The 27,704-nt window shown below is 33.8% G+C and overlaps 1 protein-coding gene across 2 annotated transcripts; it reads right to left on the reverse strand.

The window, feature by feature from the left end:
* Positions 1-330: 330 nt before the first annotated feature.
* Positions 331-27,567, reverse strand: TBC1D23 (TBC1 domain family member 23). 2 transcript variants are annotated; one of them, XM_070943788.1, is made up of 19 exons: positions 27,509-27,567; positions 21,045-21,156; positions 19,234-19,339; positions 18,100-18,304; positions 17,722-17,845; positions 16,216-16,340; positions 16,081-16,127; positions 15,075-15,178; positions 13,901-14,023; positions 12,892-12,984; positions 11,315-11,485; positions 10,509-10,551; positions 9,698-9,807; positions 8,700-8,842; positions 7,001-7,045; positions 4,577-4,665; positions 4,094-4,229; positions 3,350-3,544; positions 331-1,863 (listed from the first exon to the last, which is right to left on the reverse strand). In XM_070943788.1, the coding sequence occupies exons 1-19, from the start codon at positions 27,544-27,546 to the stop codon at positions 1,782-1,784; spliced, it is 2,091 nt and encodes a 696-aa protein (XP_070799889.1). In that variant the 5' UTR covers positions 27,547-27,567; the 3' UTR covers positions 331-1,781. The 2 variants fall into 2 exon arrangements, with proteins under 2 accessions (XP_070799889.1, XP_070799890.1); XM_070943789.1 differs by lacking the exon at positions 7,001-7,045.
* Between the last annotated feature and the right edge of the window lie 137 nt (positions 27,568-27,704).

A 27,704-nucleotide genomic window follows, 5' to 3' on the forward strand; every position in this document is an offset into this window, starting at 1 on the left:
GCACACTCTTTGCAACAGCGCTAAGCAGAAGTAATGCTACCCACACTAAAAACTGTATGGCAGAGAATGCAAAAAGAAGTTTCACCAGTATCACTGGATGGAATTCATTGAAACTTCCAGTGTACACTTGTTACTTTGCAAGCACTCAGATTCACAGAAGATTCCTCACCTTCCAGAACAGACTGAAGAATGCAGAGTTAAAGAAAATAGTTAGAATTGCATTAACCCAATCTAATGATGTGAAGTGTAGATTTGTTGATTTATTATTGTTATTTCTTGGAAATGAGGGTTGGATCGAGCATCCTGTATCCAAATGACTTGGACAAATAATTGGCTTTTAAGTAGTAATGATTTATTTACAATAGCACTTTTATAAACAATTGCACGAACATCTTTACATTAATATTATGAAAAAAGTGTCATTGCTAAATTAGGCAGGAAAACCTCTAGGAGATTTTAATTTGCTTTTTAAAAGGAGAGTAGAGAAAGGGGAAAAAAATAATGCAACAGCTCTGGGACAGAACTATAAATACAGGAGTATTGGCAAAAGTGCAGTTCATGCAATTCATATTTATATACTTGTTTTATTTTTAAAAAAATGAGTATTGGTTTCAGGATTAAGGTGCCTACATGATTCTTGTTAAGAGTTCAAAAGAGTTGGTAGTGAAGATCAGTTGATTTTAGTTTCCATTGGCATGTTGATTGGATCTGCAGATATTCTATTATTTTTTTGTCCAACCTACTGAAATCCTAAGAATTGTTACTTTCACGTTTTGCAGCTTTCATGTCAGCATTTACAGGATTTCCTTGAGACAAAGTGCAACCATTTTGGTTATCTTTAAAAACTATGGATTTTTGCACCAGATTTTATTTTTTTAATCTCAAGCACTGAAGACATTATTAATAGCATTCAGCTGATACATTTCAAAGAAAAACTGAAGACATCATACATAAAGTTTCCACACTTTGCTTCACTCATGCACATTGCAATTTTAGTAAGTGCTGGACAGATTTTGAACAGGTTTCTGAAAGATTATATTTGCATGTCCATTAGTGTAGCCAATTCTTATATTCTCTTATGAAAAATGAATTATGATTTCATTTCCCAATCTAATGTTGACTTTGGAAAACCTTAGCTTTCATTCTAGAGCATAAAGCTGTTAACATTCAACTGCTGTATGCTGCTTACCATTTCAAGCTTCCGGAATTTAACTATTCTCTTAAACCTCATAGAAGACTTTAAAAATTACATACACATTGTATGTCCCTATAAACCTGCCCCAAGTTTGATAGCATGTAATGTTATTTTAAAGAAGTTCTAGATCCTTGCCTCAAGTACTGTGCCAAATCCTGATACTATGCGTAGCAGTTCAAGCCAAATATTCAAGGCTTGTAAAAATATGTCGTTTTTCAATTGTGAATTATGTAGTTCAAATATTTTCCAATATTGGAAAGTATTGCCTGGCTACAGTACATCTTTTCAAACAGATCTATGTACTGAGTTTTCTCCTTACGAATAAGTCAGCTTTTCCAAAGCTACTTTAAAAATAACTCAAGTTTATAACAAACAATATTTGCAAATGTGTTAAAGAAAATACTTTAAAAAAATCTCTTCAAAAGTATAGTTTACTTCTACCATAAAGTGGTTATCCAGGCACTCCCATCAATAAACTGAAATGTCCTCTTAGGTTAGTATTCAGCTGCAACAAGTTGTTTTAGGCCACATAAAATATTTTGGCCACCACTTTCTTCTGAAGACACAGTGAAAACATCTGTTCTTATTAGCTTTCCAGGGCATCCAGTACTTTCATAATCTGTAGTTTTATAGCTTTGGTGGCATCACCTGCATTTGGAATCAAGTACCTTAAAAATGGAAATGATAACATCATTTGTTAATATACTAAATCCCTTTCACAATATAAAATAGTACAATTAAAATATTGCATCATGATCAACAGGATCCTTATATATGATGCGCATACGCACACGGGCACACATACTCAGGCATACATATACAATGATGCTGATTTCCAAAGAAATTGAAATGAGATAAAGAATCAGTATGTCATTTCTCTTCCACTCCGCTTTCAGGCTCTGCCTCATCATCACCTACAGTTAGCCGCATAATGTACTGGAAGTCTCTCAAGACATGGCTATGTCTTTAGGCTGAGATCCCAGGAGACTACTGACATTCTAAGATGGCTCCGCTGATATAGTTAATATTTATTCTCTCTTGAGACTTTTTATTTTTAATCATGACTGTTGTATATTTTTGATAATGATTGTTTTTATATATTTTTGTTTTACTTTATTGTTGTCCCAGAGTAACTACTTGTAAAATGGAGGCTACATAAATTTGATAAATACATAAATATATAAAATATTAGTTGCCTAGCAACTAATTTCCAATTTATTTTTACACTTGGGAAAAGTTTAAATTATTTGGAACACTGATTAATATGTTGCTGTTAAGAGAATCTCAAAATTCCAGGATGTATGTAGATGATTCACTCATAATCTAACATAGTGATTAAACTGTATCTTAATTAAAACACAAGGAGTAATAATTTCTAGACTATTGTTTAGCCAACTAAAGAATGTATAAAAAGTTCTATAGAACTTGAAGAAGGCTCAGCCTTTTGAATGGTAATATAATCAAGGTTGACTCAGCCTTCCATCCTTTCTAAGGTAGGTAAAATGAGGACTCAGACTGGGGGCAATAAGCTGACTTTGTATAAATATACAAAAGTATGAAGGCTATTGTTTAATGCATTGTAAGCCGCCCTGAGTCTCCCTAGAAGGGCGGCATATAAATAAATAATAATAAAAAAATAATAGCCAGTAGTGGGTTTAAATTTTTTTTTACTACCGGTTCTGTGGGTGTGGCTTGGTGGGCATGGCATGCTGGGCATGGTAGAGGAAGGATACTGTAAAATCCCCATTTCCACCCTACTCCGGGGGAAGGTTACTGCAAAATCCCCATTTCCTCCCGATCAGCTGGGACTCGGGAGGCAGAGAATAGATGGGAATGGGGCCAGTCAGAGGTGGTATTTACCGGTTCTCCGAACTACTCAAAATTTCTGCTACCGGTTCTCCAAACTACTCAAGTTCTGCTACCGGTTCTCCAGAACTGGTCAGAACCTGCTGAAACCCACCTCTGATACTAGCACTTTACATTAAACATGAGATATTGTTTATATAATGACTTTATAATTCCCCATAATAAGGCTGCGCTTAACAATATTAGAAATTACTGTCAATTGATTATTTCATTTCGATACATAAATGAATCCTCAAAATATATGGATGATTCATATGTAGTTCATATGTAATCAAAGTAAAATCTTACCTCTCAATTGCCAAAATCTCTATGCCTGAAGCAGTGCTATTTCCATACTTAAAGGTTATTAATTCTGGATGCTTTTTTTTGGAAGTAATTTTGACCACAGCATTTAGTGCCTGACGAGATTGTATGTAAGCAAATCCCTTTCGAGAGACAATCTCTCGCAAACAGTACATGTGTGTTGTAGTTACCAAAAGGTGACTATAAAAAAATAAATCAGAAAATAACCGGCATTATATCAGGAAACAGATACTTCCCCATCCTCAGCATTATCATGAGCCAAATGCATTTTGTAAATAATAATATTATTATACATAACAGTTATTTGGCAAGTTTACAATTGACTTTTCATCAAGTTGTGGACATGTTTTATATTGTGGTAAAAGCGCAAATATATAATATTATGCTACGACCAAAACGAAGTATCTGCTATGAAATGATTATCTGCAGTCAATTTGCAATACAATCTGTGAGCCATTAATCCATACACTTAATTAGTCACCCTATATTTTTTTTATTAAGTAGGGTTAAAGGTTAATTTGGAAAATAATTATAGAAACCTACATAAAATTACAAATTACAGAAAAATTACAGAAGCATTTAAAAGCTAGCAATTGTCTATACTAAAGTGTGTATGTGTATGTGTATGTTTATACCTACACACACACATACAGAAAGAGAGAAAGACAGAGGGTGCCACTTTTTATCATTAGAAACATTATTAAGTTTATAAAGCCAATGCAACAATACCTAGGAAACATGTGTCCGCTTTCTTTCACTTCACTACAAGGGAAATGATATTTTATATCTGGCTTATTTATCCAAGTCTGAATGTTTACGATTTCTTTTCTATCATCATCAGACATTGAAGAGCTATCGATTTCATCTGTTTCAAAAAGAAAAAAAATGCTGTCATGGTCAAAATCTTTTCGATTTCTGTCACATATTTTGAAAAACATTTTTCATTCTAATTTGAAATTCATGAAATAAAATACTGCTGCTCATCATCATTGTTTGATTTTCCAAACAATGCACTTTTCTGTTGTAAAGCCTTCGGATTTTGTAAGGTGTATCTGAAGTCTGATGAATGATGGCTTCTCCAAAATGATATTGGTAATATTGCAGATTCAGTTGGAATTTCAGATCACAATTAGAGTGTCTTTTTAATAACAGAATTCCAGACTTAGCTAGAAATTACAACACATAATTTGCTTATAATAACTTTTACTATACCAGTATCATATTCTTCTTCATCTCCAATACTGAAAACTGGCTTCACACCCCGATAAGGTTTTCCTACTCGGTCACTGCTGCTGACATGCCTATTGGCAGGGAAAGAACATAAGAAAGGAAAAATAATATTCATTTTAAAATATAATTTATCGAAGCATTTTTCTCATTAGCAGCATGCAATGTGATCCAGGTGTAAATCTGTGTGCGTGTAGTCAAAGAATTCGATAAAGGTAGTTGGCTGTGCAAAAGCAATGAACCGTACTGAATTAGTGAAAAGCAAGCAAAAGAGCACTGAACTGGCTGGACTGTATTACGTACAAGAAGTTTGGTTTGAAAAGTTCAGTAAGCATAGTCAGAAAACACAGATCTCTTCAGTGGGTTTATGTAGCTTTCCAGATATTATTAAATTACAGTTCCAAGCTCCTCTTCTCACTGGGCTTTGTAATTCAGCAACATCTAGAGGGCAACACACTGCACATCTATGTTTTAACAAATCTAAGTCAAAGGTTTCCTTAAAGTGGTAATATATCAAGGCATGTTTAGGGACGAACTATTATTGGTTTCTAACCAATGTATGCAATACTGACAGATAAAAAACTGAGAATATTTAAGTGTTAGTTTAATCTAATAAATATATCTGGAGAAATCATAACATCAATAATAGAACAGACTTGAGAGCTGTAGAATGTGAATTATAGCATTTCTTCTTTAGATTTTTCACAGATGGATCTTGTTTCTTGCTCATTCATCTTTCATCAATTACTGAAAGCGCACTTTATTACAAAAACCGAATGCCATGTTAAATAGTTTCATACTTCACAGCAAGTAGCTCATTCCAGCATGTTAGGCATACATTTTAAAAATTGTAATGCTGATTAGGTATAAGAAAATCTCTGTCTGATTCACTTTTGAAAATGATTCAAATTTCACTTTTTAGTGTAGAAATGGCTGCTAGAAGATGCAAATAGGTAACATAAGAAAGAAGAATGGGAAAACTGATGGGAACACTCACATATATCTCTATTCCTGAAGGTAAATGCTTTTATTTTCTAGGAGTTGGCAGATTAAAATAATAGGAAACTGAACTGCGTTGAAGAGAGACAACACATGTGCCATCCAAAGAAAGCCAGATGAGGGGTGCTTGTTAGTAAAGATAAGCATCTGTAACACTGACAGTGTTCAATAAAATAGCTAGTGTATGAGATAAATATATTCTATTGGATACTTTGTTTATTTACTATCTCCAGAATGCCCACTGTTTTTACAAAATGGCTTTAGGCAACAATTTATCCTTCCTTGCAATTGTTTCAAAATTTGCAGGCCCTCTTTATATGCTTTAAAGGCCTATACAATTCTCTGTTCTTTCAGATTTCACTACAAGCCCAACATACTATAGTCGCTATCTAGGCAAAGATAACGCTAATTCTGATTTGTTGTTTTAAGATTGATATGGTCTATTTGTTTGTTTGTGAGCTGCCCATCATATCTAGATATGAGATACCTTAGTTTGATGGGCTTAAGTGCACTTCCAGAAGGTATAAGAAATACATGCCAATAGAGAAATCATTATTGATGTGCTTAATAAGAACACGACCTTTAGCCATAATCTGCTTGTTTTAATATAAACATGGTTAATGCACACCATGGTTTGCAAACCAAATTACATTTTTCCAGTCATATAGTTTAAGAGGGTAGCTGTTCTCACAGTTCATGTAAATAAATAAATACCTTTAAGGTAATTTGCTGTTGTAAGCTAGATATTCAGGTGATATTAAATACAACCACAATTTAGAAACAATATTCCCATAGACAACTGCTAAATTTATCTACCATAACAATTCTGGCTACTTTAATCTGTCCATTGTCAAAATGATTTCTTCTTGCGTTGTGCCTATGAAATCCATTGGGTTCTTATTATTGAATTATTTCAAAATTCTTATCTGTGATACTTAGTCAAAGCATCACTGGCAATGTAATGGGCCATAAAAATATACTTAAGGTATGCCATAAGGGTATACTTTTTAAAATTATTGAAATGTAATTTAATAATGAAACCTCTCTTCCATATCAATTTTTCAACTCTCATCCAAAATCTAATTAACCACAGAATCCCATTTTGTTGAGTAGGATTATCAAAAATGTAGCTGCATTTTAACGTTCAAACAAAATAGTAAATTGTGGCTAACATTTAACTGCATCATACTGAAAAGGAGGTAGCATTTATTACATATGCATGTGTCATCTATAAATGAATGTGAACATCTATGACTAGTAATTTAAATATTTGAGCTTGATGTAAAGCACTCCTAATTTTAAAAACTCTTGAGAACCATTGACAGTATAACTGATGCTTACAAATAGTATGAAGTCATGCTAAAAAAGGACAAAGGCAGTTTTACTCAGATGGTTCTGCATGTGGCTTACCGCAGCATACTTGCTCTGTCAGGCCAGGGAAGATTGAAAGAAATTCTATATCAAATTGGGCAGAGGACAGAATAAATAATTACAATATATTAAGAAAATCTGATTTTTGTCTTCCCATTTGGAATTAATGTTTTATATATATGTATGTATGTATGTATGTATGTATGTATGTATGTATGTATGTATATTTTCTTACTTTTTCGTAGGTTTTATGTGTATTTTTCTTTTAGCCAGGTTTTTCCTACGTAACCAAGATTTTTCTACAGCCCTAGCTCAGTGGAGTCACATCCACTCGATTCTGGGCTTTTTTCTTCTGGCAGCCAGCAGGCCTGCCAGAATAGATATTGTACCTTTACAGGGAGGATACATGAGATGTGGGTGTGGCTTACTGATGATGGCTAACGAGCCAGAAATAGATCTATATAAGTCTCTCACTAAGCAGCATAGGGCAGCATAAGGCCTGCTGGCTGCCAGAAGAAAAAAGCCCAGAATCGAGTGGATGTGACTCCACTGAGCTAGGGCTGTAGAAAAATCTTGGTTACGTAGGAAAAACCTGGCTAAAAGAAAAACATATATGTTTTTCCCTGACTCCTAATCCAGCACTTTTACCACAATACCCCATTGGCTTTCATGAATATGTATATATGTGTGTGTATATGTATCTGAGTGAGTATATGTGTGTGTGTGTATATATATACACCCCCCCCACATGGATGCATACATATATATACACACAAAGCACACACATATATATTCATACACATCCACACATAGATCTCCTACAGCACTTAATACATTTCAAGGTTCAATAGTTTAAGAAGGAGCTGTGAGAAAAGTACCGTATTTTTCGGAGTATAAGACGCACTGGAGTATAAGACGCACCTACCTTTTTTGGTGAGGAAAAGAAGAAAAAGAAATTTCCCTCTGCCTATGCTCTGAGCAATTTTGCCTCATTGCAGCAAACAGCCTGCTTTACTTTCATTTTCGTTTTCAGCAAAGCTTGATTAGCACAAGGAAAAAAAAAATCTGCTCCAGCAATTTACCTCTTTGCAGCAAGCAGCAGAGCCCTGCGCAAAACAGCTGAGAACAAATCAACTGAGAGTCGGGAGGCCGATCCAATCAATTTGTGCTAATTAGGATGTGCTGAAGCTGAAAGGAGCTGTTTTTTCTTACTGTTTGCTGCAAGGAGGTAGCTGCTGGGGAGCAGATGCCAAGGGTGGGGGCCAGTGGGTGGGCGGGGCTACATTCGGTGTATAAGACGCACCTAAATTTTCACCCCCTTTTAGGGGGGGAAAAAGTGCGTCTTATACTCCGAAAAATACGGTAGGTGGAACAAGAAATGAGAAATAACAAATTTTCCAATCTAAAAAATGTTGTTGCATATATGTTTGCTAACACATAGGAATAATTCTAATGTCAACCCATTAAATCTCTTCACAGAAGCATAAAACAATCAGGGAAGAATAAAATGTGTGATCTAACATGCAAGAAGATTGGTCAGAAATAGTGATTTGAAAACGGTGTTTCTGGAAAATTTCTTTTTTCCTGAAATGTATCAATCCAGTCCCGGATTATCATTTATCCATGGAATTGATAAAGAAGTAATTTAGTATTTTAGATGTAATCACTGTATTCTGGGGTAAAGTGAAACATTCCAGAGAATTCACATTTCTATAATAAATATGTCAATATAACTCACCTATCTACAGGAGTTGAAGTATTTTCAATAAAACTAATAACTTTTTCTTTCACATTTACAGATTTTGTCTTTAAAGCTTCAGTCATCTTGTTTACCAGAGACTTGACACCCTTTCCATCATTTGATCCATTTGGAGAATCACCCTAAAAAAACATAATGTTTCTGAGTATAATTCATTTATATTCCATAATCACCAAAATCTGAACTTGATACAAGCACTATTTGTAAGGAACAAAAGAGTGAAATCTAAGCACCCAAGGGTACGCATGCTCCCCCCCGAAGTGCTTCTGAAATTTGCTTTTATAGTTTCTGTTGAATCTCTACCAACCTCTACATATGGCCACAGTATATGAACTATTTAGACTGTAACATATAGAGCATATATATTGGCAAGTCTTGTTTCTATATTCTTCTCTTAAAAACATGGCGAAATAAATAAAATAGTCTATATTTTTGTTACTACATTGGCTATTCCTAATGTAGAGGCAACTGAAGACGGAAAACGCTGCCATAATCTAGTTTATAACATGACAATAGGAATCACATTTTTTTTGTTTTAACAACCCTGTAATCCGTTGCATCGGGGTGGAGTCCCGGCGACTGAATGGAGCTGAGCATTTACTGGCCGAATGCCCTTCCTGACGCCTATGCAGAGTTCACAGCAGATATTTTCTCATTGCACCCAGAGAGAGAAATATTTGCTGCTAATTGGATTGAACTCACAGCCTCCTGATTGTGAGGGGAGAGCTCCACTTCTCGGCCAACACACAGTTAACAGTTCAGCTAAGGCATAAAATTTAAAGTAGTGCTAATTATCACTTATGCCCTTTGTTAAAATTTGTTAACTGGGAAAGGGTTTACTAGCTGACTGGAAACAAAGCCTAACATCTCTTTTCTCCTTCAATGCATGTGATATGTTGTTCTATATTATAAATAAATAAATACAATCATGAAACTTTATGTTAAAAGCTAAATAATTTGATTTAAAAAACACTCACATCAACTAAGGAGTTAATACTATTTTTTGAGCCTGAGGTGCTAGCAATCCAATGGCCATATCCATTTTCTGGTCCTTCAATGTTAATGTCTGCTAAGTGCTGTTGCAGTGCTATGAAAAAAAAATTAATGTTGATTGAGCAAAACTGTCTTGTTAACCTCATTAAAATGTAATAAACTAACAGGTGTATATAAATGTTAACTAATGTATGCAATAAAGTGCTCAAATATGCTAATAATTATGATGCATTCTATAAAGCATCATATTATGTAAAAGGCATTAGCTACAAATTCAGTTCTATCCAAAACTTGCACAATTAAAGCTACTAAAAACTCTCAGGATTCCTAGGAGTTGGGTGCCATATAATAATAGGAATAAATATTTTTTTCTAATTATACAATCTTTCTTAAATTTAAGAATGATTAGGTCATAAGCAGAATTTTGAAGTGGGAACTATGAGAACAAATACTGTATGTTAATATTAACGTAAGAGGGAAAAAAAAGACTCAACTTCTGTCAGATTCAATTTTAGACCAGATTAGGATTAAAACTATAATCCCTATGGAATTCAAAACCAAGAGGTTAAGATCTCTGGTCAGTGCAGCTTGAGATAAACATCCTAGAATATTATAGAAACTATAGGTAGTCCTTGACTTAACGTATATGGCCGTAAATCATAATGGTCCTAAAATGGATCACTCACATGACCAATTCAATTTTATGATCCTTTTTGTGATTGTCATTAAGCAAATGTTGCAGTTCTTTAATGAGCCATGATTCCATTTATTCCTGTAGTTAAAAGAAAATCTTACCCATAAATCCACCTTTAGCAATGCTTACGTATTCTTTATTTTTCTGAAATAAGAAAATTGGAAATCACCAAGATGAGATTAGCATAGGGATTTTTTAAAAACAAAATAAGTGTAACATAAAAAAACAGCCTTAGTACATAGTGCCAGCTTTTTCATCTTGAAAAAGCTGGTGCTTCACTGAAACAGGTCAATAAGTCTTATAGTTCTCTTTCTAAACAAGAGTGGGCCTTTTTCATTAACAATAAACATTTCCTCCTTTCTCAGCCTAAGGACCAATCTCATACATGTGAGAGGCGCAATATCTCCAGATTCATGATAAGAGTCAAATAACATAAAAAGATTTAGAATCCGGTTTCCCCAATCTGCATTTTTAATATAGAAGTGGCTTCCAGTGGCAGAAAACCATAGAAAAAATTGTGTTTTAACTACCTTAAAAATATATCTCTTGCTCTTAAGGGACTTTTCAAGCCTAGAATTATGTTTTTAATGTTTATTAAAAATATTGATGTTTATGGTGAACACACATAACAAAATTTACCTCCCATTACTACAGACATTCCTCCCTATACAACATATACAATTCAACAATATATTATGCAAACGTTTCACAATTCAGTTAACTGTTTGACAGGGAATTTACATGCAATAATCCAAACAGTTGGACCCTGCATCTATGAAAATTAATTGCAAATATTTTTTCAGTATGGTAAGGATGGGAGTATCACCCAAATTGAATTGATGGCAGACAAAGGAAAGAAACTAATTATCGTGTTTAAAGGCAATATGTGATAGAATTTTAGATATACCTGTAAGAAATGTGCAAGTACCATGTTCATGTACATATCTTCTTCTTCTCGACCGCTACCCATGAAACAAAGATGTTCTCCACCAGCTACAGAACCAGATTCAATTGACTGTTTCTGTGCTTCTAACAAAGATTTCACAGACTGGGCAAATTCTGATGGGTTCTGAAGCATCTGTAAAAGAAGGCGAAAGCAGAAATCATTTCTGCACATCTGTTCAGCTGATCATTTAATTCTTTCTCTAAATCATCACTTTAAAAAACATACTGATATATTTAAAATTGAGAAAAAATAATTCTCAGCCAGTTGTTAAGAGACTATTATAGCTAATTCATTTATTATGTTTTTCTATAGCTAAATTAAACTACGTTTTGGAAAAGTCAGCTGGATGGATATATGCAAATTGAAAGCAATATAACCAGCATCAGACATCAGTGTGGAAATGTCAAAAACAAATCTTACTGGATTAATCTCATCTCAATTTTAAATGGGTAACTTCCTCAGTAATTTGTGGGAATGTTGTAGACATAATGTAATTTGAATTTGGCAAATAATTTTATCTAGTCTCCCATGAGGTTTGATCAGAAAGCTAGTTAAGTAATTAGCTGGGTGACAGTAAAATCAAGTGAACAAACAACTAGCACAAAAAGCAGAGTGCTCATCAGTAGGTTCCTTAATATATAGGGGAGAGGTTAAGTATCCCAATGATCAATCTTGGATTTTACTTTTCAATATTTCAGCTTTTGTAAAACATTTAGGCAAGGCATGAAGAAGTCTCACAATTGAACAATTACTTACAAAAGATTTACATAGCAGTAATGAAAATATTTTTAAAATTTAGTTTATCAACAAGAATAAAATAGAAAAAAGAACATCCAATTCTAACAAGAATAAAAAATTATTGTGTACAAAACCCCCCAAATGTCAAATAGATCTAACATTAAACATAAAGAATCCACCCCAGCTAGATGCTGAAAAATAAATAATAATAAATAATAATAAAACTGATAGGTTTTTCTCCCCTTACAAATAGTTATAAGATTTCCCTTATTTAACAAAAATACTATATTAAATTAACAAATATTCCAGATGAATATCTAATAATCAAATCAACCCAACATCTAATCATAATGTTAAAAAAAACAAACAGATTAACCCAAACATTATACTAATCTTCAAATCCCTCTGTTAACCATCTGTTATTGTATTTAACTTGTAGAATGTCCACAAACAGCTTCCAGTATGAAAAACTAACCTCTGAAACATGAGAGTATAAAGTCAACAGCTATGGAACCTAGTACACTTGGAACTAAAATTTTAATATTCTCAGACTTGTATCTCCTGCTATGCAACTGGATTCTTGCACATACAGTACAGTATCACATCACCATTCCATATGCCATGCTCCTTATCAAAAGCAGAAGAGGGGGAGGGTGCTTATATGGAAGACTGAGACTATTTCATTTTCAGAATGATATCTGAAAAGTGAAATCAATATGACATCATTTGATACAATATCTGAACTCTATCCTTTTCTTCTAAAGTTAAAAGTAAACATATTAATCTGACAGCTTACTTACTAAGTCTGAATCTAAATGAAATGCAGTCGATAAATGGCCAGCATTGTATTGTTCTGCAGGGCGACAATCCACCACAAAGAATCTTACTCCTTCCTATAACAAGAATATTTTTTAATAATGTCAGTTGGTAAGGCAGAGAAAATGCACCATATCTTAAGATAATTTATTTATGCTAACAAAAGCATACAGCCAACTCCTTTAGCCAAGGGTTGTGCACTTTGAAAATGCTTTTTACAAAGTTGCTTTGCAGTGAGATGGTTATGATTATAACAAATATGAAAATAGACATCAATTTTCATGGTAGTCAGAAAAACATTCAGGTCACCATACTTTGTTGGCACCTCCTTACTATCTGAACTCAAATACGTATATTCTTCGGATCACTGTAGAGAGTCAGGTACATGAATTTAGAGAAATAGGCAAGAACCATTATACAAGCCAAGAAGCTGAAACAATCTTTAATGCTCGAAACAAGAGAATATTTGAAGGAGACTCTGGCAGGCTCCCCCTTTTTCACTGGAGTATAAGAGGGAGATAAAGTCAAGTGTAGTCAGGCTTGAAAGATTTGTTACTAGCCTGTATTAGTAAAGCATAATGCAATAATTCCTGTGGGGTACATTTCTTCATCTGATCTGCAGCCAAGAGCTGACATCTACTGTGTGAACCCAAGAAAAGGTGTGTCTTTAAAATTGGAGCTGATAAGTGCGGACAGTCTGCTTATATCCCACATGAAGCACATTTTCTGCTTCGGATTCAAAATAGCTGGGCTGGCAGAACAATGTGGTCCGAAATATATTTAATAAGATAAACAACTACTGGTACCCATGTGAGAAGTACATCCTAACTATATTATCTATATATAATATTGAGATAATAAATCAAATAATTTAATCACAGCAGCGGATCAGAGATTCAGTTGTCTGACTTGCTAATATTAAAATACCCTTAAGTACTCTTCTAGATGTAGCAAATGATTTTAATTTTTCCCATTTTGGGAATACTTACTGACCCCTTGTTGTTGATTTGCTTGAAGTATCTCTGATACTGAAACTGCAAGACACAAAGCTTGGCTCAAGTCTGAGTCATCATCTTTGATACCCAATAAGCTGCTGCCAAATAGACTATGATTTTCCTATGCCAGTAAGAAAAAAACAATAGTTAAATATTAAAACATAAGCAGAGTCAATACATTAAAAACCATGACCTTTTTGTAAGCTCTTGGATAAAACTTTTATAACATATACAGAATTAGATATATAGATGTTTACATGTGCATTTTTACATATTATTTGCAGGACCCTCACTTCATTCACATCCTGGATCTTTACAATTTTTTCCATATATTTAATGTAATATTTTACTGAACTTTGTTTTTAATAACTGGGAGTTAATGGAGCATTCTTTAGATCAGTGTCTGGTGATGTTATGGATATACCCATATAATTTGCTACCAGCTCTCTCTCTCTCTCACAAAGACACTCTGGGCAATAAAAATATGAAAGACATTTGTCACCATTGTTTTCTGGAAGATTTTGTTTCTCAACCCAATCTAATTGTTTAGTAGTTCCTGGTGGCCTCTCATGTAAGGTTACTCAAACCTGCCTAGTACTGCCATCTAGCAGAGTGAATGGAAACTGTAATTACAGAGATTTGAATCAATGTTTTTAAAAGTCATCTGGGTTTGGCAGAAATTACTATGGAGCTCCTAAACAATAGCAATCGATATTGAAAGAAATGCTGGGCATACTATTACTTAAAATCGATGATCTCAAGGTCTGCCATTCTTATTGGATTAATTCAATTAATGAAGATTTAATATAATTATATTACATGTTTATTCCTTATGCCCTCATTCTGAATCTATCCTTTAACTAGTTCATTGTTGGAATTTAAAATACAACTATGCTGCTAAGATCGATGACAGTATTAGTACACATCCTCTAGAGGGCATAGCAAGAGCAAGAGCACTTAGACTTATAATTGTCTCACAGTGCTCCACAACCCTCTTTAAGTGGTTTACAGAGTCAGCATATTTCCCCCAACAATCTGGGTCCTCATTTTACAGAAGGATGGAAGGCTGAGTCAACTTTGAGCCTGGTGAGATTCGAACTGCCAAATTGCAGTCAGCTGGCAGTCAGCAGAAGTAAGAATAGAGAAGACAGCTCAATGTGCTTGACAATTACCTTTCTGAAAGAAACTGGAGTCTTGCTACAATAATATTGTGCTAGGGAGAAAAGGTCTTCTATATCTTCTACTTCCAAACTGCCAGGAGATTTTTCAAGAAAGTCTGAAATATACAAAACATTACAGCAAGTACAAGATGATTTTTTTAAAAGCACAGCTCTATGTTATTATTCTCTTTTAATCAATAGTTATATGATTTTGTTCATGATCAAGTTTCATAGAAATGGCTTGTAACATGGAGAATATAAAAACTCATGTAAGAAAGACGCAAAATGCTGTTGCTAACCAACCTAGATGTGCTAATGACAGAAAGAGAGATTGTGTCCTGGTGACCAAAGCAACGTCTCCTTATCTTGTAGTGTTCTTTCACTTTATACAAATAACTGCAACCTCACTCACTCCTGGAGCTTGATTAAAAATTGCTCATATATGGAGAAGAGAAAAAGAGTGGTAGCAAAAAAATTGTTCAAGATGTAAAGTGAGAGGAAGAGAAAGGAACATACTAAATGCTTGATGTGTGAGCATGTATACATGTTAGGATTCAATGGGCTTGTATTTGTTGCAGTAGCTCCACAGTATATAATTGTATATTTTCCCAAAAGACCATCGATTTGAGATAAAGAAGTCAGCTTATAATAACTGAATGGACAGATAACAAAAATGTAAATGGTGGAGCAGATAACTGGAAATAATTCAGAAAAAAAAGCAGAGCAAGACCAAAACAACAATATTTGTAATGTGAAAGGGGACTTTTAAAATGTAACAATATTTTGTAATCATTTTGTAAAAAGGTTATATGGTACACCAGTCACTGACAAAATGCAGATGTATCTGACAAAACAGTCCTGCATTAAACCACTTTTTATTTTTGGGTCTGAATTAGTTCAATGTGACCTTACATTAACCTATTTTTAAAAATATGAAAATGTAGTCTTCTACATTATCAGTAGAACTTCACTGTATTATTTTGCCTAAATAGTATTACATTAAAGCTGAAGAACTTACTCATAACATCTTCTTTACTATCGGATTCTGGTGCCAAGATCAATTCCCTGAAAATGCAAATGGAGAAACATAAAGTAGGTGTAAAAAAAAAAGAATCAAGAGTAGCAGCTAAGTAATTTGCTGTCATATACTTACTTAGCATTAACAAGAATGATAAGCATTAGGAAATAAATGAAGAATGGATCTGCTAGCTGAAAATATCCATCCCATATTGTTTGGGTGACTTCATCTGTGCAGTAACTTGAAAATAGGGACCCAAGCTGAAAAGTAGATGAAAAAGAAACTGAAGCAGATTTTAGTAATATATTAAAACAAATATTAAATTTGTTTCATGTATTCCAATCTTGAACATATATCTATAAATAAGGTAATGTGACTGCCATGAAACCACCAAAAAGTTTAAGTGTACAATTTCAATTTGCAATCATCAGAAAGCGGGATTGCCAAAATTATCACTGCACATACTTCAAACTTTAATTAGGCTTGTATTAAACAAAAGCGTTATATTTTCCTACAAACACAGGCCATTAATTAATGCTTAATGTTTAAAGAACTATAAGTTCTAAGAACTGCTCTCAGAAACCTGAGAGCAAAAGAATATGCTCAAACTTTTAGTTGTAAATTTAAAACACGGTATTGTTTATGATGCAGAATAACAAAACAATTTAATTTTATTTCTTGAAACTGCTGGCTGAGAAACAGACCTCATATATGCATGATCATATGCATTTTGGTTTTAACAGAAGTAAATAGGGGATGTAAAGGTAGATTCAACTCAAATTAGTTTTTAAGTAGAACATTTACTAATATAATATTTTTGAGAATAGAAAACATGGAAGAGCTTTATACATGTATTTACAATGGATCAGCTGTTTTTTTTAAGTGCAGCCTAATTCTCATATAAAGAGATTAAGCCACAGGAACATTTTAAAAAAATATTCTGATTAAAAGTAAATTTTAAAATCCAAAAAGATAGACGTAGATTATATAAATGATTAGTCTTTATATAATATAAATGATTATTCTTTATTAAAGATGACAGATATTATAAGATATGAAAATTAAATATACTTCTTTATAAAATCTTTACAATCACTGAGTTTAATCAGTTCGATTGCACATTATATAAAGATTCTGAAGCATCCACCTATTAGAACAAAGCAATTTTCATATTAATAAACATCCTTCTTTGTAGGATAAATGTTGTGATTTTTATTGGTTTTAAACAATGATTAAATTGTGCATTTGTGTGTTTTCTTATATGGCTAATACTAGATTAATAGATAGATCATAGATAATTCTTTAGGAACTGTGGGTATAATAGCATGCCAGGAAAGTGCAACAAAAATAAAACCCTATATCCTTTAATTCTTGGGAGAAATTACCATTGTTAATCAGACATTTCTGCTTATCTGTTATGGGCCAACATAAAATAATTTGTGATCCATAGAAAAGACCTCTTATGAACAAGTGAATTCACTATAAGAACTTAATACCAGAAATCAGAATCTTATAATATCCTAGCCACAAAAAAATTGTGCAAAAATGCATTCTTTTTGTTTAGACTTTGTTACCAGTGTGTGAAATTTTCTGTTATAGAACTTCACTTTTCATTATATTTTCCTACTTTCACTTTATTACCCAGTTGAGTGCATATGAATCCGGCGTCATCTTTTTTGTGTCCAGAAATGAGCATAGTTCTGGTTCATGATATTGGAGGAGCAGCCTAAAGAGATGAAATGGTCTCCCCTTCAGAAAACAGTCCCTAAAAAAAGAGCAATAGAAGCAGAGACAATAAAAATGATTGTATATTTTAAAAAAAACCTGTATGAATGATTTTCATAAAGATATGTGACAAACAAAGGATCCGAAGAATTCTATCTTCATAGGTTCATGATTTTAAAAAATTCAAATAAAAAATGCCACCTTGAGAAAAAAGAAAGGACAATAAAGAGGTAAAGTGATATCCATAAAATAAAAATTAAGATTTAATTTAATGCTCATAAATGATTTCTTTACCTTGGAATGTATTTGTTCATGATAGCATAGAAGCAGTTGTACAAGTCACTTCGTGAAAGTCGAAGATGAACCAAAGGTTTAAGGAGATAGGACCAGCTAAGGCTAGAACTGTATTTAACATTACGAGATTTACAATAAAACGTAATCACAGATTCAATATCCAAACGTAACACTGACTTATCCTCTTCTGTTATTGACAGCTGATCTAAAAAGAAATAGTGTATAAGTTATGCATTATACACCACATGCATTCCTTGATTGTATTAGTCTAAGGCCTTAAGTCATTCCCCAAAACTGGCAAATGATAAAGAGATAATAAAACAACAAAAATAAGTTAAGAACAGTTTAGATGATTTTTTAAAAAAGAAGAAAAACACCTAGTACCAAAGGATATCAAAAAACTTTCCATGGATATCTGAATAGCATCCCTAGAGCAAAGTAAGGTCTCTCAGCAACTGTTGTTTACTGAATGTCAGCAGTAGTGAAAATTGTTTTGTGAACAATACCTGAGTAATAGCTTGATAGGATCTGACTGGGGAGAAAGAGACCTAAATAGAATTGCAGAAAGAAGCAGTGGCTGCAAACTCAGAAGCTAGCTATTTCTAGAATAGTCCATCTTTGACTCTTGAAGGGATTACACTCTGCCAGATAGAGTTGGTTCATATCTGGAGATTCTCTAGACTCATATTTAAAGTCTCATTTTTAAAGAAAAACATTTAGCAATGCTTGAAGGTTCTGTTATTCAAATGGTGATATATCAGATTCTCTGTAACTGACTTTTTATACTTCTATTTTACATTGTTACATATAAGTTGTCAAAAAATGAGAGCCATATAACATTAAATAAATTTAGTTTCTCTGTACCATATTTCAAGTAGACTTAACACATTTGAATTTCAGGCATCTTAGGGATTGGATAAAAACATAATTGTTATGAAGATACCGTTTCCCCCAAATAAGACATCCCCTGATAATAAGCCCAATCAGGCTTTTGAGCGCATGGCAATAAGGCTAAGCGCTTATTTCAGGGTTCAAAAAAATATAAGACAGGGTCTTATTTTCGGGGAAACACGGTAATAAATATTATAGGTAGCTTTCAGCTTAACAATCAAAATATTATTATTTCAGACTCACCAACTAGTTCTTGACAATCTTTGTGAATCAGTGATTGTTCTGGCAGATCTAAACAACCATCCCAAGATGCTAAACTGTCTCCTTTCCCTACAACGTTTAATGCAATCTAAAATAATTATAAAAGGAAATAAGGAAGAAATATTACATATATTGACTGCAATGAAGATACAATTCTTAAACCAACTTAAAAAAAAGTATTCAAAGACACATTGTTTCAAGTATAAGTAATGAAATCAGTGACTACTGGCTCTTTATAATGAACGAATGCAGCCATCTTCTTGAACAATCTACATTTAATGATATGTAAGAATTGTTGATCAAATTGAACGTATGCATTCAAGTAATGTGTGACAAAGAACTATGAGCACTCTTTAAGTTAGTATTTCAAGTGCATTATATTTCCTATAGTGTTCTTTATTTATTATTGAAGTAAACTATTACCTGTTGGGTTTAAAGAGAAACTGCAGGTACAGCTGAATAAATGTAACAGTATTTCAGCACTCATTTAAAAGAAATGCCATTTCAGAAAGCATGTGCTAGGACTGGAAATATACTGTAATCGAAAAGACTGTCATTAAACCATTTCCCAAAAATTATTTTTGTATTTGAAATTAAATCCTCCCAACATTATTTTTCCCTGTGAATCCAGATCTTTTTACTGATGTTGCAAAAATAACTTTGACACAGTTTGCTATATGGGTCAGGAAACTTTCAATAAAGAAAGATCAAAGAAACAAAGAATTTTTTTCCACACATCTTCTCCAAAGCCAGTTACATTCTCAGAAATGAATTTCCCTTTTTAAAATGACAGTTAAATTAACAAATCTATGTTTTATTTATGCAGTGCATAATTTGACTCTAAAAAAGAAAGACATTCATATTGAATTTGCTTTTGAAATTATTTCCTTGAAACATGAATGGCAATTGAAAAGTTAATTGAGTAAATATTTTTGATGCATTGGTACTGTATATATACAATTTATATGTAAGTTGAAGTATAGTCATTACAATTATTGTTAGATTTATATGTCCTATCCTTCGACCGTCTACATAGCAGGGGTGAAATGCTCCTGGTTCGGACCGGAGAACCGGTAGCAAAAATCCTTGCCCCCCCCATGCCCAGCTGAGCCGCGTGATCATCAGAGGCTTTTTTTTTTTTACTTTTAAAAGCATTTTTTCTACAACCTCTTCGGCTGAAAAAATGCTTTTTTAAAAAAAAAGCCTCTGATGATCGCGCGGCTCAGCTGGGATCGTCAGAGGCTTTTAAAAGCATTTTTTCTACAACGTCTTCAGCCGAAGAGGTTGTAGAAAAAAAATACCTTTAAAAGCCTTTGACGATCCCAGCTGAGTTGCCTGATCGTCAGAGGCTTTTAAAAGCATTTTTTTTCCTGCAACCTCTTAAGGTTGTAGAAAAAATGCTTTTAAAAGTAAAAAAAAAAAAGTTGGCCACATTACCCCCATCACCACCAAGCCACGCCCACAGAACCGGTAGTAACAAATTTTACATTTCATCACTGCTACATAGCATTCTCTCTTCCAAAATTTTTCCATAACAACAATCTTATGAGGTAACTCAGCTGACAGCAGAGACTAGTCCAAAGTCACTGAGCAGGTTTCCATGGCTATGGGTAGGTTTCAATCTTCATTTTTCTGCTCAAATATCCTAACTGCTATATATCACGTATCACTGATACACTAAATATTCGTCATTTAAAAAAGAAATAAAATGGCCCAACAGGTAGTTCCTGTCTTTTCTGAACTACATAATTCAGAAAAAAATATCATTTTCCAAATATGTAAGAAAGGTTTACCTTCCAAACTTTGGCTCTTAGGTGTTCAGGCAGAGGTCTTCCTTGGACTATGTTCCTAACCGTTTCAAGATCACAGCCTCCCTCTTCCAGAGCTTCTGCAAGATCATTTTCCCTACAAACATTGAGTAAGATTATATGTAGATTTAAGGTAATGGTGGTTTCAACTTTTGAAATATTTCATCTCTTAGCACTAACCTTAATGCACGTAATTTGAAGCATAAATGATTAAGATGAATGTCATTTGACACAAAAACATTTTTATGGTTTAAACTTATATCAATAAGTGATTTAACTTCAGTGGGTATTACTTCTAAAGAAGCATGCAGATTGTGTTATCATTTTATATCTAAAAGTAATTCCATAGTGCTATTAACTTAGCTTTTTTTTAATGGAAACTAAGCTGTTAATAAAAGTTAAAAACACACATTCTGCTAGATGGAAGTTCCCTAAGGATGGGCTCTATGACAAGTCTGAAAGCTCAGAAGACTAAACCTCTGGTAACTGACTTAGACTGGATCCTGCAACATTATCCTGGGACACTACAGTATATTTGCCTTCATTTATAAAAGTTAAAAAGATATGCCTTGAAAATGGTACCACAAGACTGCTGGGTGCAATTTGAGGTCCTGGTAGTATTCTAACAAGTCCTTCATGACCTGGATGTTTGTGGGAGAAGCTCCCCACAACTGTTTCTGCCCATTCAATAAGATCTGACAAGGTTGGCACTCTGAGTCCCATCTCTTAAATTATTGTCTCCAATGGGAGCTTGAATTTGTGTCATTTCTCTTCATACCTGCCTTTGTCAGTCCTTTTAAGCAGACTAGATCAGGAAGCAGCACAAGGATTATAGGAATGCAGTTTAATTGTTTTAGGTGCAATAACATAATTTTAAAAGTCTATTCCTTCTACCCCATCTTAAATCAAAGAAAATAAAGTTGGGCTATTTCAAGTTTCTTTTTGTCATCTTTCCCAGGGCTGAGTTTCCCTTTACAGTATTTTCTCTTACTTGTTCCTGCATACTTTCTTCAAGGTTCTTTCTGCATTTCTTTATAGCCCCGTGGAAGCAAATTTCCTCTGCCTTCTGGCTTGTATGGCTCCAATCCAGTAGTGAAATCTCCCCCTCCAGTTTGCCATTAGTTCACTGCCTGTGCATGTGCGGTGTGTGCCAAACACACATTGCGCATGCATGCACAGTGCGCACCAAATGCACGGTGTCCATATGTGTATGCGCAGTACGTGCCAAAGGTGCACTGCACACAGAAAAAGGAAGCTTGGGAAGGTAAGTAGAACAGCGAAGGGAGGAACAGCTGTGCCACGCGATTTAGATTCACTAGAAAGCATAATTTCTTGCTTTCTAGCAATTTTAAATTGCGCGGCACAGCTGATTGTCAGAAATACCTGCTCGGACCAACCGGTAGCTTTTATCACTACTGGTTCGCCCGAACTGATGCGAACTGGCAGGATTTCACCACTGCCGCAACCTGCTAGCCTTCAAGAAGTAACTTAACACCTATCTCTTCCAGTAGACTCCAAGTTAGTTTTATGTGTGGTCTCACTAAGCACCAGCAATGGTGTAATAAATCTGATTAGTTTAGTCTCCCAGTTTGTTTTTTAATGTTTGTTTTCAATAATTTAATAAAACTGCTTCATAAACCACAGATTATCAAACAAGTAGTCTTAAAAATCTTATTACCCAAAAAATGTTTTTGAACATTTAGTTTTCCACACATCTACATAGAAAGCATCACATGATATAATGCCTGTATTGTAATACTTCTATTTGAAACTTTTATTGGATTTTTACAACGTCCAAAATGGTTTTAACTATGTACTGTGTATTAAATGTAAATAAAACTGACAGTTACAATTTTAATTCTAAAATAAAATAAGAAATGCTGCTACCAGGTAATTGCATGTTAATTTATGATTAAGATAAAAACTTGGGATAAATACAGGAAAATATATAAAAAATAAGCACTCAAAAAATAAGCAGACAACTCAAACTATAATGTATTTATTTTACTCAGATACGACTATAGTTAACCTGCCCTTTAAACAAAGCTGCTCTGTATGTATTACTATTACTAAATACAAAATATATTATCTCTTTCATCTCTTTCTTTACTAATTTCAAATTCAATGGCATAGGTGGAAACAAATTTAAGAATCTCAGAATTAAAATTCTTATCATGAAATTGACATGTACAGTTCTCTAATGTATATCTAAGAGAATGTAGTCCAGGGCTATAAAGTGATTCAGATTTAAAGGGGAAAAGGTGATTCAAAGCACAAATGTGTCAAGGTACACATCGTACGTGTTAATAACACCTTAAATCATATATGTCATTTTCAAACTTTGTACAGCTGAGTTATGTAAAGCTGAAAAGAGAAGTAGCTTCCTTATTTGAAGGAAAGTATCATACAGGTAGTTCTTGACTTATGGCCATGCATTTAATGAACTTCAAAGTTATGATAGTCCTGAAAAAAGTGACACTACTGGTCCTTGCACTTATGACCATTGCAACATTCCCACACTCACATTATCAAAAATTGATGCTTGGCAACTGGCATGTATTTTTGGCAGTTGCAGCATCCTCGTCTGGCTCCAATCTAGGGTCACATTTGTGACTCTCCCAAGGAGCTTTGACAGTCAATGGGAGAAGTTGAATTTGATTAATGACCATGAGTTGTTTAAAGATTGTGACAAATAAGACTATAAATTTGGTGCAACTCACTCAATCATATCACTTAGCAATCCAGGTTCTGATCATAAACTGAGAACTACCTGTATAGCCTTTCAATCATCTTATCTCAAGGCTAAAAGAACCAAGCTCCTTCATACTTTCTTTACTGGCATTACATGCAGGGAAAATGAGTATGTATGTATGTATTTATTTATTTCTGGAATATTACTCCAATTATTGATTGCAAAACAGATAATTCATATTAAACAAAATTGCAGGAAATGTAACAAGGTTCATTTTTTCCCTCATAGTTGAAGGTAATATCATAAAGTTCATTCGGCAAAATGATTCCCTGTACAATGAATCAAATTGTTTTATCTTACTTTCCTACAAAGTATACGGTGTTGGCTCTGTAACAGATAACAATATATTTATGTTTTTTATTGGAAATTACAAATAATCCCTTTTTTACAAAAATGATAAACTAAGCTATGGAAACCCTCGTCAATTTCAAAAAAAGTATAAAGATAAAGAATAATTTAATCTAGAAACCAGTTATGGATGAAAATTCAGCATGTGGATTTGGAAGTACTTACAGATTTTGGGTTTCTCTTAACACAATAACTCTAGGTTATTATAATGAATCACAAAAAAGTCTAATAAGGAGAGATCTTCTTAAAGTAGACTCTCATATTAATTGTTTATTATGATGAACGATCCTTATCATTTGATGCAATGCAAAGTATTGATTTGCTTTTAATAATAATTAAAATTTATGTAAGACTGTATTTATACATGGTACTAATCTAATGTTATTTTAAAAAAGATTATGCCTCTTTTTTAATTTCTTTTTCTTAGTCTTCTTAATTGTGCTTTAAATATCTGTTAAAATAAAAGAGTAAAAAATTCTTTCTTGTCACTGGGCTTAATTTCTAATCAAATGATTATCTTTCTTGTCTTTATGTGAACCTGATTTCTCTAAATCCTAGTATAATGTGTGAACCTAGACATATATTGATATGAAAATTTTATCCAGCAATATACAAATGAGTCATATGAGATGCTCAGAAAAAAAGGGAAATGTCATTCAGTTATAATTATTGTAAAACATTTACAGAAGGCTTTACCTCCCTGAAACAAATTATAATTGATGAGATTTGATTCACAAATTGATAAAAAAGCACTATGTAGAATTAAAATATGAACTTATAAGAAATAATTTATGAGTAATCGAAGAGAAATAATTATAGAAAGACTATTAAGACTGGAGTTTGATCACCCCTGACTTTCCATTTAATACTTCCAACATCACAGTGCCCTTTGATACTGATTAGCAGCTTTTATTTATGTTCTAATAATTTCAGAAATGTCTATTCAGCTTATTATACAGGACTTCTTTGAGTTTTCACTCAATTACCCAATAAAATCTATGTTAATATGATCTAACCAATTCTGATTGTACTTAGCTTATTTTATTCTTTTATTTTTCTAATTTAGATACCGCCCATCTCACTCACACTCATACTCAGGATTGTTAAGGTAGACCAGCAAATGAATTTACTATCAAGTACTTCTCTGGCCACAAGACCATACAGGAAATTCTGGCTAAAAGGCAGGGTTTAAAATTCTTCCTGCCCTTTGGAAAATACTCCACCCTTTCAGTCACATGTACTGACTGCAGATGGGTGTGGTACAACTCTTGTTTTATTGTATATTCCACTGAAAGAACAAAAGGTTGCAAACTGTTATAGCATACAGGAACAGAAAAACACTGTATAACAGCATAACACAATATTTGCAGAAACATTGTATGAGTCCAAGATACATACAATAATATAGAACAATGAATGAACATACGTGTGAAAGAGTGAGACATTTCATTCAACATATGGGACATAAAATCCATGGAAAACCAGAAAGGGCAGTAAAGCAGCAATAGTAATTCAAACAATACTGAATAAATAAAAATAAAGTTCAGATTGCTCATATAAATTGCTCACGTCCACCTCAAGGCTGGAGGATCGGGCATTCCTCTTTTCTTACAATGTATTTTAGATTGTCATTCTCTAATTGTTTAGACTGCTAGACATTTTTGGGGACATGCTTACAAAGAAACTTAAATATGGGTTTGATGTAGCAAAGACATCAATAATCAATGGAAGCTAAAACTAAGAACCACTTTTTATCTTCACTGTCCAGCTTTCTGAGAATCAAAATAAATCACATTTAAGGATCTGATTATATATAGACTTTAAATAAAAGTAGTAATAAAATTTACTTCAAGAAAATTCATTTTATCAAATTGAGAGAGGGGTAATTTTTAAAGAAAACCTGGTTAAAATCCTGGTTAAACTCCCGAATCCTCTCAGTTGTCTAACTCAAATAAACGGTCAACAAAATTAAAATAAGACATGAAACTACTTATAGTTTGTACTGAAGGTTACTGGGAAATGAAGATAGACTGGAATATTTGTTTATCTTGACAAAACAGTTGACACTGGATAACCACAAATGAAAAAAACTGCTTTGTTGAGTAAGATCTAAATTCAGAAAATCCAGTATGCTATTTGTTAGCCAAAAGATGGCACTTTGAAGGATACCTGCCCCTTGATAATTAAGAGATCTAGCATGTCTTCTGGATATAGCATCCCATTCAGCAATCATTGACAGCTGAGTGGATAAATACTGGAAAATACAGGTAGCCCTCGACTTGCAACAGTTCATTTAGTGACAGTTGAAAGAAACAGCACTTTAAAAACCGACTTATGACTGTTTTTTACCATTACGACCGTTGCAGCATTCCAGTTGTCACGTGATCAAAATTCAGACACTTGACAACTGATTCATATGTATGACGGTTGCAGTGTCCCAGGGTCATGCGATTACCATTTGCAATCTTTCTGACAAGCAAAGTCAATGGGGAAGCCAGATTCACTTAACATCCATGTCATTAACTTAACAACTGCAGTGGTTCACTTAACAACTGTGGCAAGAAAGGTTGTAAAATGGGGCAAAATTCACTTAACTAATGTCTCACTTAGTAGCATAAATTTTAGGTTCAATTGTAGTTGTAGGTCGCGAACTACCTGTAGAGTCTGCCACGAAGCTCAATGAGTGGAATAAGTCCAATGTACTGTACATACGCTGATCTAAGCAAAACATGATTTTGAGATGCTTTTTATTGCTCCTATGGTTAGAAGTCAGAAATGTTGCTGCTCTACTCCAAATCATTAAACCATTTTACAAGCATATTGAAATGATCGATAGAGTTGGAAGATTCTATCTCTCTATTTTTCTATCTCTCTATTTCCTTGGAAAAAGTTTACATTATAAATACAGTAGAAACAGTGATTCACTCAGCTTTCAACTGTCATACTCGTCCATTAATTCTTGGTTCAGTTTTGGTGAGAAAGACCAAATTCAAAGAAATTTGAAATATTTTGCAGCTCATCAAAAAAGACCTCCACCTTAATGGAATTCTGAGTGAACTTTAAGCTATTTCCCTTGTCTTCATTTAGAAACAAGAACAAATGAATACATCAAACGAGTCATGAAGATTTGCCCAGGAATCACACTTTGCAGAGATCCAGACACAGTAGAATCCGTCAATACTACGTTTTCTAAGAGTAAGTTCAAGTGGCATCTATCACAGCCACTTGGTGCAGGTTGACTTCGAACAGGGTAATGAACAGCCCGTTTTTGTGAGGAGCTTTGGCAGCGGAGAAGCCGCAAGTCCTCTGTCCCTCCCAAGCAGTCTATTACCTAGCCAGTTCAACTCACCAGCTACTCGGCGAAGACGCTGCCTCCCCTTCCGCCATAGCTGTTGACGTGCCCCTAGCCGTGCCGTAAAGCGTGATCTAAATTTCCAAGGTTCTGCGCCGTTCACACCCCAAACTCATGCATGGCTGTCGTAAAGCGCAAACAGCTACGATGACGCCAACATATAGAACTATAACATAGTTAAGATTCGCCCGCC

Source organism: Pituophis catenifer, unplaced genomic scaffold, assembly GCF_029215685.1.
Source record: "Pituophis catenifer annectens isolate HBS135680 unplaced genomic scaffold, rPitCat1.0.hap2 SCAF_4, whole genome shotgun sequence".
NCBI lineage: Eukaryota > Metazoa > Chordata > Lepidosauria > Squamata > Colubridae > Pituophis > Pituophis catenifer.

Bases quoted from the DNA above. Each gene is read 5' to 3' on its own strand.
- TBC1D23 (XM_070943788.1), bottom strand. From the start codon at position 27,546: ATGGCGGAAGGGGAGGCAGCGTCTTCGCCGAGTAGCTG. The intron at 17,846-18,099 runs GTAAAGAAATCA...CTCTTTTTTTAG, and splicing joins ATGAACAAATACATTCCAAG to GGACTGTTTTCTGAAGGGGA. The intron at 7,046-8,699 runs GTGAGTTATATT...AATTTGATATAG, and splicing joins ACTTCAACTCCTGTAGATAG to AATTTCTTTCAATCTTCCCT.